Source organism: Cyprinodon tularosa, unplaced genomic scaffold (genome assembly GCF_016077235.1).
Source record: "Cyprinodon tularosa strain WSP-4 unplaced genomic scaffold, ASM1607723v1 ctg94, whole genome shotgun sequence".
NCBI classification, from domain to species: domain Eukaryota; kingdom Metazoa; phylum Chordata; class Actinopteri; order Cyprinodontiformes; family Cyprinodontidae; genus Cyprinodon; species Cyprinodon tularosa.
In genome coordinates, this window is record NW_024039718.1 from 827,995 (window position 1) to 839,959 (window position 11,965).

The window sequence follows — 11,965 nt, forward strand, 5'->3', positions numbered from 1 at the left end:
CATGTCAGGCTTTATACCATTTAAAGGGTTAAAATATGTGAATATGTTTTGTTAATCCACCATAAAGCTGTTTTAGCATTATGCTTTGAGTCATTGTCTTGCTGGAAGATGGCCCTCTGACCCATCTCAATATAAAGGCATGTTTTGTCCCTGAATATCCCTATGGAAGAGGATAAGGACCACTGAGAAAATTTAAAAAGTTAACAAATTTTTACATTTTATTTCAGTTTAATGTAGGAAAAAAGTCAGAATTCCAAGAAAAATGTCTGAATTCCGAAAGTCGGAATTCCGAGAAAGATGGAATTTTGAGATTAAAGTCGGAATTCTGACTTTTTTCCTATATTAAACTGAAATAAAATTTAAAAATCTGTTACGTTTTTTTTTTTGTTTTTTTTTCAGTGGCCCTAATCCGCTTCCATATATCCCTGTATTTAGCAACATCCACTGTTTTCTTAACTGAGCAGTTTTCAATTCCCTGTTGCTGATAAGCATCCCTAAAACATGGTGCTGCCTCCACAGGTTTCACTGTGGGAATGGTGTTCTGGGGCTGAGTTTGCACCAAACATGTTTTCCTTGGTAGGAGCTCAATTTTAGTCTGAACAAAACTTCTTTTTTTTTTTTTTTTCCTTCCTCCATACATGAGGGGAGTCACTTACATGCTTTTTGATAAACTCAAGATTCCTATGGGGTGGTAAGGCTACTTCTGTCCCTGCTGTGGAACTCTGTGCCATTTGATTATTGTCCCCTTGGTGAGCTTTGAGGGCTGGCCTTCTCTTGACGGGATTGTTGTGGTGCCATCTGCTCTACATATGATCTTAAATTTCATGTTGCTCCAGGATAACTATAAACATTTAGAATTTTCCTATAACTCCACCCCGGATTTGTTTTTATAAGCAACTTTATCAGAGCCATCCTTGGTCTTGATGGTGTGATACATCTGTGGCTTTTTCAGAAAAGGTGTTTAAACTGACAGATTGTACAAAAAAAAAAAGTGGAATTTATTTTTGATTTTAGATCATTGGTTGAACCAGAACTCTTTAGGGGTTTCAAAGCTCTGTCAGCCTGTTTCAAACATGACTCAAACAAGATCTGAATACATTTTTCAATGAGTGAGCCATTAGGTCCAAAAAAAAATAAAATATAACTTTATTTCACACAGAGGAAAAACTCTTTCCAAAGAACAGACTTTTGGAAGATGGAAGTTCTACTTGTCCAAAAGCGTACAACACATTTAATAAGTAATAGGCTGGTTTAACAGAATGGATCCAAAGGGCTATTCTGTGTCAGTACCAACTGTTACCAGCTTGATGTCTCCTTCCTCGATAGTACAGCAGCAAGTCATGTTTTAAATAACATGAATGTATAACTACAACAAATTAGCATATATTTTCTTAACTCTGAAATGTTTATGGACTTGGAAGCACACACATTATTAGATCAGGCTAAAACTTTTAAAATTTTAAATTATCTGCTGCTGTGCGAAAGAATAAAAAATAGTAACAAACCTCTATATAATCAGTGGGGTATTTCTATTACAAATATACATATAACAACATTCTTACGGTTACATAATTAAATATGATTTATATTAAAATCGGCTGGATTTCAAAGAAGCTGAACTATTTTTTTTTTTTTTTTTGCTGTAATACAAACTAATTAAAGCAGCATATTAAACTTTTATGTAAGTTCTCAACAGCAAGAATCCTATTATTCAGCAATGTAAACAATTTGATCAAAAAAAAAAAAAGTTAACAGTTCAGCAGCAAAGGGAAGCAGAAGGGATGGATCACTTCTTCAGTAGACACTGATGGGAAAATGTTAAAAAGAAATTAGAAAAGCGCTAAATAAGGTCCTTCAGAATTTGCAGTTTTTAATCAAATTCAGCTTAGCTCACAGCATCCAGAACTGCTTGTGCTTTTTGAACTGCAGCTTCCAGCTTTGCCGGGTCACTGAGCAGCTGTTGGATAGAAGCCGAGTCCATCTCCAGGAGCATACCTTGAAAACAGAAATATGTGGATGTTTATCAGAACTGTGTGACATCAAGAAAAGGTGCAAGCTGAATGATTAATAAATCAGTGTCACTTCACCTGTGATATCATTTGCATGCAGTGAATCCATCTGCTCAACCAATGAGAAGAGCTTCTCTCCTAGCCTGTCTGTCTCATCGGCTTCTGAAGCGTCACTGAGATCTGTCTCCTCTATATTTTGCCTGAAGAAGAAGGCAGAATTCATTAGTCATTTCAAAATACATGCTGTAAATGGTAAATCGCAGAATGGGCTCCAAAAAGAGACACATGTTTCATGAAAAGCCTGTCCAGAGTAGAAAACCACAAACTCTTTTAGTGTCTTCAGAGCGATGTTCACATGCTCTTCAAGCAGTTTGGGGTCTGACAAAAGCTGTAAAACGGCCTCTTTGTGCTGCTCCAACAACATTCCTATGGACAAAATAAAATACTTTTTTACTGCACAGGAAGATACATCACTAATGTTGCGTCATGGAATTAAAACAAACAGAAATGACATTCAAACTGACAGTCGTTTTCATATTTTACAGTATGAATTTAGCAAACAGCTTAATGTGTTACAAAGCACTTATACTCCAAATGTTGAAAGAGAATAAATCAGCCTTTATAAACACATGCAAGCTATACACCTGCTATACATGCTGTTATCAATGAAACCCTGTTTAATCAGACTCTAAAAAAATGCTTCTATGCTCAACTAATGTTGGGGTATTTTTTGTTTGTCAGTAGCCAAAACATTCTGGAACCACTGCTTCCAGGTACAAATGGTTTGCATAACATCCATTCACCCCAGTTCAATTAAATGGCTGCTTTTATTTTAAAAGAATAATATTTAGTTAGATTCACCACAAATGAGATAATAGCAAAAGGAACCTTAACTGCAAATATGATTGAAGACTGAAGGTCAAATGGAGAAACTATTTAATAAATAAAAAGATGTACACTGAAATGTAATCTCGCTAGGTTTCTATAAAGTAAGAATATTTAACTTACCTGTTATTTTCTGAGAGTAGCCAGTGTTGTAAATATCCACCAACTCAAACAGCTGTTCTCCCAGAGAGTCAGAGGACTCGGACACATCATCATCGTCGTTATGTGTTACCTCACTGTAAACAATCACAGTAACAGGAGAATAAACTATCTGAGATGGAATGTGACACGCGGACAAATCCTGAGACATAATTTTAAGAACCTGCAGTGTTAGTCTGCTGATTTATTAGTAAAATATGAGTGATTAAAAGTCAATAAAATGTTGATTTAAAAAAAAAAAACACAAAAAAAACGGGTTATATGCCTCCCACACGGCTACAGCTGCCATGTAGAACAAAAGCGTCCTCCCTGGTATCGAAGCTGCTAAAAATGTACACCATAGCATTCTAATTGCTCAGACATTTTAAGGTTATTCATCTGTGATTTTCTTCAGCTGTTTGCAACACAGAGTAGCACAAGGCTGCCCCTCCCCTACCTACTGCTGTGCTCTACCTTAAAGAAGACTACTACACTTGTTTAAACAGCTTTGAGTATAGAACAATGTACTTGGTCTTAAAAACCCTGACCATATGGTTTGGAAACTCAATGAGTCTCATCATTCAATAGGGGTAAGAATATTTTACAGCTCCGTTTGCAGGCTACAGGCAAAAATTATAAACACTGCATGCTGACTACATGAAAGAAGATACGATTAATCAACAATTATTTGCAGTGTTTACCATAAATGTAAATATAATTGAAGACTGAAGGCCAAATGGAGAAACTAATCAATAAATAAAAAGATGTACACTGAAATGTCACCCCTCTAGGTTTCTATAAAGTAGGAATATTTAACTTACCTGTTATTTTCTGAGAGTAGCCAGTGTTGCAAATATCCACCAACTCAAACAGCTGTTCTTCCAGAGAGTCAAAAACTTCATCACCATTGTTATGCTTTATATCATAAATACTGATCATGCTCTGTACTATAATATGAAAATCTTTAATAAAAAGCTTATGCCAAGCTATGTAAGAAGAAAATCGTTTATTGCATTTGAGTCTAATGCAGTTAAGCAGGTATCAAAGCATGCTGGTTCCTCATCTAACCTTGTTAACCTGCTTAGAATCTATCAGCCTTAAAAAATAAAAATGAAAAATAAAAGGAATCATTACTCTATTCTCTAGCCTGTTGTACCTGGACTTTGGTGCCGCCTGCAGAGCTTTTAGGGCTTTCTCCAAAGCTGCTGTCAGTATGGCCTCATCCTGCAGCATCTGGCTGAGAACAGCCTTAGGAAGCTCAAGCAACATACCTAAAACACAACAAAAACAGTTTTTAAGGCAAATAACACTTTCCTTGAGATTTTAAGTTATGTTATTTGCATATTTAAACCATCACTTTTTATATCTAGCAATTTTATCTTTTGCAGAGTCCAATAAGCTCACCTGTGAGTTTTCCAGCACTCTCCTTGTGTTTGGGGTAAATCATAGAATAAAGCTGTTCACCAAGTGTCTCCAAATCTTCTTCTTTGTCCATACTCGACCATTCCCATTAAGACTTAGCTTTTACCCGCCATAATGAACTGTAGAAAATCCTTGGGATAATAGATTTCCAGAATAGTTGTAGGTGCTGGAACTTTAAGTTTCACGTTATCCAATAAGAACAATAAAAAAAACATCTGTCAAAAACTGATGGCAAATACAGTCAAATAATGCAGATAATTCTTATAATAAACGCCCTTTCAATACTCCAAATCCACCACGCTATTAATAAGCCTTAATATAGGATGACACTCTGTCATTATGCATTAAAATAAGTTGTTATTTAGAGCTCATTTCTAACTGTAAACATGCGACGCACAATAATGACGTAATTTACAAAAGGAGTATTGAATTTGTCCCTCCGCTGTCGTCGTTAGGAACTAGTTTTTCATAAAACGCCAATAAATAGTGCTGGTAGGCAAATAACGTTTAATTTTTTCATCTTTATTTTATAAATACATCGTTTTATTAGTTTTTAGATACAGAAATCTGGCTCACCTCACAACATATTTATAAAACTGTGTTTTTTCGTGCGCATGGATCTAAGAAAAGGATGCTTGACGCGATTTCCGCTCTCTCTGGTCCTTTTCCTCCGCTAAAAGGTAACGTGGTCGCTTGGCTGCTAATACCCGGTAAATAAAATAGATATGTTATCAGTCCGTGATTATTTTTTCACTAATAAAGCTCGATAGCCTGACATAGTTTAATGTTGCATACCTTATTTGACAGTAAACTGTCCTGTTCTATTTATAAAACTAAGGATAAACGTGCCTGTATGTTGGCTAACTTAGGCCTCACCGTCAACTGATGAGTGAGTGAAGCTAACGCTAGCGGGTTTCGCTAGACGTTAATGTGTAAAATAGAACGTTAATATAAAGATCCCTGACTAAATATTTATCCATACCTTGTTTAAATCAAAGTTCGAAACGGAATGGTTGGCTTTACTTTGCTCAAAAAGCTTTTAATAGTTTCTAGAGTTTAAGAATCTTAAGTGGATAGCGATCAGATGCTGGTCAATGTTTCTCACATAGCCATACACTGTTTTTCAGGTTCATCATGTCATCCCATTTGCAGTGGATGGTCATCAGGAACTGCTCCAGCTTCCTCCTCAAGAGGAATGGACAGACCTACAGCACTGTAAGTACACTCAGAGCTCCTAGCTACCAAAAAGCCTGCATCTGTGTAGAAGGATGAGAACCAACCTTAATGTTGTGGTATTCCAAAGGAAAATACGATTTTAACACCCTTTTCATTTTATGTCATTAAGCAGTAGTGTCAAAAGTACACACATTTGTTACTTAAGTAGAAGCATAGATACTGCAGTTTAAAAACACTCTGGTAAAAGTTAGAAAATATGTGGTCTAAAAACAAAAAATATAAAGTCATCTTAAAAAAAAAAAAAAAAAAGCCAGATGCCACTATATGAATTGAAAGCTCAAAGGGGTGGGGGGGTGTTGTTGGTCTCCATCTCCCGATACTTTCTCATCTGTTCGACCTTTCAGACATTTCAACATCTTTTTCTGAATCCAACATCCTAGCATGGCATAGACAATTCATGTTTGCAGTTTGAAGAACACCTTCTGATGATTTCCTTTAGCTAACAAATGAGTATGTTATGACTCATCCAAGTATACTAGTTTTCACTAGATGTGGATTGTGCCAATGATCATTGGATGGCGAATATGATGTGAAATCAATATTTATAAACATTAAACCGAAGCCAAGAGTAACGAGTAACATTTGTTTTAAAAATGTAAGGAATGGAAAATACAGATACTTGTGCGAAAATGTAATGAGTAGAAGACAGAAGTAGGAAGAAAAATAAGTAATGGAGTGCTATGTTAGAATGACGATGTCTGTGGTTAAAACTTTAAACTGCTGTCAGTTTCTTATATTAGCAGTTGAAACATTCGGGTGTTAAAGTTGCCTAATAAAACTGAGATATTCAAAAAGTTTTCTACATTTTAAATCCAGGATTTTACACAGAGGGCTCAAAGCAATAAGATAAAGAAACATTAAAGTTTTATGTTGTTCTTTCCTGTAATTAAATCTTGATCACTTGTTACAAGTAACACTATAACCCACACACCATCTTTTTTGGGTCTCTCTTCAAATGGCTGAATGGAGATATTTAGCTTTCTCCATTTTACTTCACTTGTCCCTCTTGTGCCAATGTCTTGAAAAGGGCTCTGAGTAGCAATCTTTCAGCACATCCTCTAGTCTTTAATACTTTAGTTGACCTCAAAAAGATGGGATTTTTGATTGTGGCACTAGAAAACACCAGTCAAGTTAAAAAATGTTAGAGGTTTTTGTTCCACAGTCGGCAGTTTCTTTGTCAACAAAAGAATTTCTCATGTTGTTTAGGGCCAACACATTTTTTTTTTTTTTTTATTGCTCTAGATTCCCTAAATTATATTTTGTAGGGAGCAGTTGATGAACGAAGATTGCTCTTTATTTGTTCGTTATTATTTTACTGCAGACAGCATTAATAAGCCTGAAGGTTTATGATTGTTTTTCTGTTTTGTTTTTCATTACAGGAGCCAAACAATCTGAAGTCCAGGAACTCTTTCCGCTTCAACGGTTTGGTGCACAAGAAAACTGTCGGTGTTGAGCCAGCAGCTGATGGCAAGGGTGTTGTTGTGGTGCTGAAGAGACGTGCAGGTAAAACTACAATATTCCCCTTTTAGTATAGCTCATGTTGCATAAAGGCTCCCCTGCAGCCTTGTGTACATTTTAGATGCTTTATGATGATTTAAGAAAAGTGTTAACTCTGTCATGACTGATGTAAAAACTTTTTCTTTTTTTGCATAGGCCAGCACAAGCCTGCCGCATCTTACGTAAAGGTCACCATCAACAAGAACTCCCGTGCCACCCTCAACAGCCTGAGGCACATTATTCGCAAGAACAACTACAGGAAGGACCTGCGCATGGTGAGTTATATCTTTGTTTTGCTTCATAGTGTCTAAGAAAGCATTGACTATTTCAAGATTATGATTTGTTGTTTTTTTCTTCCCAGGCTGCCCTGCGTCGTGCCAGTGCCATTCTGAAGAGCCAGAAGCCTGTTGTGGTGAAAAAGAAGCGCACCAGGGCTGTCAAGACAGCATAAACAAATACACATGAAAAATAAATAAAAGCTTGTTTGGAAAAAAAAAAACATGACGTATTTCTGTGTCTTTAATAATAAATTTAGTTAATCTAGTTTCTTAAAATATTTCACTGGTACCAATATGTGTGTAGAAATGTGAACATTTAACTATTTAAGTTCGAATCTGTTGATCAAACTTAACTTTCTAGTTTATTTAAAACCTGACCGGCCTTTAACGTGATGCATGAACCAGTAAGATCAAAGTAAAAGCTTGGGTGGCGCAACAAAAAAAACATTTTTTTCTTTTAGACGCATCTTTTCTCTAACACACCTGAATCTAAAGGCTGTATTCCCTCACGTAGCTCAGCAGCGGCATGGTAAAACGCCACTCATTTGATTCAGGTGTGTTTAAAACAGGGTGCATCAAAAAGATGCAGGATAACTTTTGTGGACTGAACCTGAGCAGCCCTGTCCAAGGCCTACAGAAAAATATAGAACCAGCTAGATTTCTTTAAGTGCTAACTACTTTTAGCAGGTTGCTAGAAGTGCAACTTTTACCATAACAGTTGCTGTTTTAAAACTCGATTGTGACTTGTGTGTTTTATTCATCACGGTTCTTGATATGATCAGATATATTTCCAAACTACTGATAGTCCTAAAAGTGAGGAAGTAACCTTTCAGTTAGCAATGTGCAGCAACAGGTGGGGTAGGGGCCGTGCTGCATTAAACAAGGCCTCAGAGGAGCAAACATTAGCTGTTTGCTAATGCTAAATAGGTGGCTATAGGGCTTCAAATCAAAGACAAAATGACTGCTGTTTTAAAAATAAGTTTTTAAAAGCTTTATACTTTGGCCAACATGGTAGAAATAACCTAGAAAAAAAAAAACAAATTTGGACCTTTTCGTCACCTAGAGTGACTTTGCAGCAGCTACAAATGGGTCAGAGAGGACAATCAGTTTAACTGACCTAATTTTATTCAGAGCAAATTGTCTGACATCACTGACCAGAACTCATTATCTTTAGCTTATATAGGTGATGTTATTAAATATGAATGAAGCAATAGTTTATTTGTCAGGATTTAATTTGCCATTAGGAGATTCACCAGACAACAATGGCTGTATTTAACTTCCCAATTAAGAATACTTTAGGAAGATTGATCACCTATTTCTCCTATAGTCCTGAAATTGCTGAGTTTGCTTCTGAACTTGTACCTGGACTAGTCTGGTATTTAATCAGTACATCATTTTCATGCCATGATTCTGCAGCTAACAGGCTTTGTTCTGCTGTGCTCACTGATGTAGAATAATTTGATAGATTTTTAAGCAGCCCTCTGGCAGCTTTCCACTCATGGCTTTGGAATTAAAGATCAAACTCCTACCACCCCCACCCACCCATTTAAGCTCATAAAACCTCCCACACCAATCACCAGGGGATACAGATGCACAAAATGGAAACAACGTCCATCTGTCAGTGAAGAAATGTAGAGGCCTCTGTGTGGTGGTCATTATGACAGGACTGAAACCAGCTATTTTCTTCTTGCTGCTGATGCTGCTGGAGCTGGAAGGTCAAGGCTTTGAGCTCCAGGACACAATCCATGCCCTAATAGAGGAGAACATTCACCTCCATGATCAACTGGAAAACCTAACGCAGGCCCTCGGAGAGCTGAAACGAATGCTGTGGCATCACACTAATGGTATGAGATTGTTGCTTTTTTTTTAACTATGCTGTGCAAACAGAAAATAAAAGACAAGACTATTATAGTAGCAAGATGTAAGATGCCCCTTATATTTGGATTTCTTCAATTCAGTTTATATTCAATTCACAACACATGTCATGTAAAGGTACTTCACAGAGACAATTCAACCAGATCATACAGTCAGATTGTTTCAAAGTTTTCTATCTAAGAAAAAACAGCTGACTGTATCGATTTATTGACTCAAAGAAAATCCCTCACACCAAACATGCTTGTTCCGACAGTGGAGAGGAAAAACTCCCTTTTAACAGGAAGAAACCTCAAGCAGAATCATGCTCAGTGTCAGGAGCCATCTGTCAAGAGCGACTGGGGTTCAAGGAGTCAGAAGCAGACATACAGAAAGAAGCAGAGATACAAAGGGCAACTCCGATATCAGGCTGGGATTTGGACTCAAGACCAAATCCCACCTCAAGAGAGAGATCCGGTTTTTAATTATCTGCACACCATCCAAATCAGATTTTTATTTCCTGCTTTGATGATTTCTGATGATACATCAGAGTAACCAAGGCTGTCTTGACTGCTGCCTCTGGTTAAAATTGGTTTGCAGTTTTGCATAAATCTTTTTTGCCTGTTTGATCTGTTGAACAGTTCTCCACAAAATGAGCTGTGAATATCATTTCATAACCTCTCCACAACTGGGCACTACAGAAATGTGTCTAAAAACAAGAAAATCCCAAGGGAAAGATATTCACTCCAACTGAAATTATCTGTGCATTTAGTGAAATGATTTCACTTAAGTAACACTTCTTAATATACCTTTTATTAATCTTGGTAGGAACCAAATAATTTGCAGTGTGCACTTAACATGCATGGTGTGACTGCTAATGTTGACAGATTGACTCTATTTGCCAATTAGGGTCCTTCTGCAGACATAAGCAAAAAAGAAACAAAAAAAACAAGATTTTTTACTTAAGAAACTGTTCTCTCACAACAAAAAGACATACATAAAAATGCATAAATTACTTATCAGCTCTTTCTTTGTAAAGCTATAGTGTATTTTTCCTTAGCTATATACTGTATATACATATGTATATAAATAGGCTATAGCTATATATATATGTATATATATATAGCTTATATATATATAGCTATAGCTTATATATATATATATATATATATATATATATATATATATATATATATATATATATATATATATGTATATAGCTTTAAACTGAAGCTAAAAAAGCTGCTGTGTTTCACATGCAGATCCGGATCATTATGAACACCACAGGCATCGTAATGAAGACGTTCAGCACCTGTGGGAGGAATGGTCACAACACGGTGTGTAGCGCTAAGGACTACTGAGATATAATAGTGGATTTACTGGGTTTGGTAGCAGCACTATTTACAGCTGCAGAGAGCCAGTAAACCTACAGTATTAGCTTTTCCTACTTAGATCCAGTACAGGATAATGAGAGTGTGCTTCTCCCTCTGTAACAGGCATCAGTGCTGAAACTCATCTGCTGCTGGAGAACGCCTTCTGTGGACATGATGTGCACAGCTCTGCAGCCCCTTTCTATGAGGAAGCAATCCCCCTGCTCCTGTTGCTGCCCTGTCTCACAGTGCTTTACAGCTGCCTGTAGACTCAATTAACCTGTTTTCTTTGCCACCCAGTTGTCTTATTGTTGGACTCAGAATCTCTTGGCATGATGGGATTAATCTGGGAACCAAACAGTGATTTAATCAAGCGGTGAGTTTTGTTGCCATCTCAGGGATAATCACTCCCCAGATTCATCCATCTGAGAGCGATTATTCCCAGGATGGATGAGTTCACCTTTAACTCTGAATTAGCCATATTTTGCAAACTGGTTTATATTCTTTCATTTCTATAAATCAAACCCACAAATATCTGTGTATTTTATTAGGATTTTATGTAACAAACCACCTTATAGTTATGAGTCAATTTGTGTCACACAACCATATAAAGGCCAATAAAAGAAATAATATTTTGCTGGCGTAATTTGAAATATAAAAAAGTCACAATAACAGATTTTAAATGCTTTGGTTACCTATGAATAAAAAACAATAAAACTGCATTTTATTTTATTTGCATTTTTATTGTATTAAGCCCAATTATCAATCTTTCCACACCGTAATTTTCTTTTTTGTTTTTTCAAAATCCATTGGCATGATAAAAAAATAAATAAATAAGGGTGAACAATTTTGCATAGATTTCAAGCACACCTACAGTTTCCAGGAAAACAGCAGATAACCATATGGGGTTTAATGCCATAATAACATAACGGCCTGAAGAGATTAAATACTGGATTTTCTTTTTATTACATTATTCAGGGTGACTCTAAAGGCAAATGGTTTAGATTTTCATTGCTATTTTGACAAGATAGAGCTACAAACGATGGGGCTTTTTTGGGATACAGTTGGAATTGAAAAATTGAGCTCAAAACAAGAAAAGTATCATAAAAAGATTTCTCTTTTTGTCTCAACAGAGACTTACATTCAAGAGAATTACGGGGGAAAGCTTTAGATCCAGTTGCAGAGTATCTGATATTAATGGAGCAGAGAAGGAGAATGATTTTTTTCTACAAGTTCTGATTGCACTGGTGGATTTATGAAGGAGATCAAGTCCTGTGAG

At 36.3% G+C, this 11,965-nt stretch overlaps 2 protein-coding genes across 3 annotated transcripts; one reads left to right on the forward strand and one right to left on the reverse strand.

Annotated features, from left to right (window-relative positions):
- Window positions 1-1,122: 1,122 nt before the first annotated feature.
- On the reverse strand, window positions 1,123-4,869 carry LOC119776577. The gene is made up of 6 exons (XM_038275055.1): window positions 4,437-4,869; window positions 4,189-4,303; window positions 3,018-3,130; window positions 2,336-2,435; window positions 2,088-2,209; window positions 1,123-1,995 (listed from the first exon to the last, which is right to left on the reverse strand). The coding sequence occupies exons 1-6, from the start codon at window positions 4,525-4,527 to the stop codon at window positions 1,886-1,888; spliced, it is 651 nt and encodes a 216-aa protein (XP_038130983.1). The 5' UTR covers window positions 4,528-4,869; the 3' UTR covers window positions 1,123-1,885.
- Window positions 4,870-5,072: 203 nt separating this feature from the next.
- Window positions 5,073-7,686, forward strand: rpl28 (ribosomal protein L28). 2 transcript variants are annotated; one of them, XM_038275057.1, is made up of 5 exons: window positions 5,073-5,134; window positions 5,582-5,669; window positions 7,070-7,193; window positions 7,344-7,462; window positions 7,549-7,686. In XM_038275057.1, the coding sequence occupies exons 2-5, from the start codon at window positions 5,589-5,591 to the stop codon at window positions 7,636-7,638; spliced, it is 414 nt and encodes a 137-aa protein (XP_038130985.1). In that variant the 5' UTR covers window positions 5,073-5,134; window positions 5,582-5,588; the 3' UTR covers window positions 7,639-7,686. The 2 variants fall into 2 exon arrangements, with proteins under 2 accessions (XP_038130985.1, XP_038130984.1); XM_038275056.1 differs by having other exon boundaries at window positions 5,076-5,164.
- The last annotated feature ends 4,279 nt before the right edge of the window (window positions 7,687-11,965 follow it).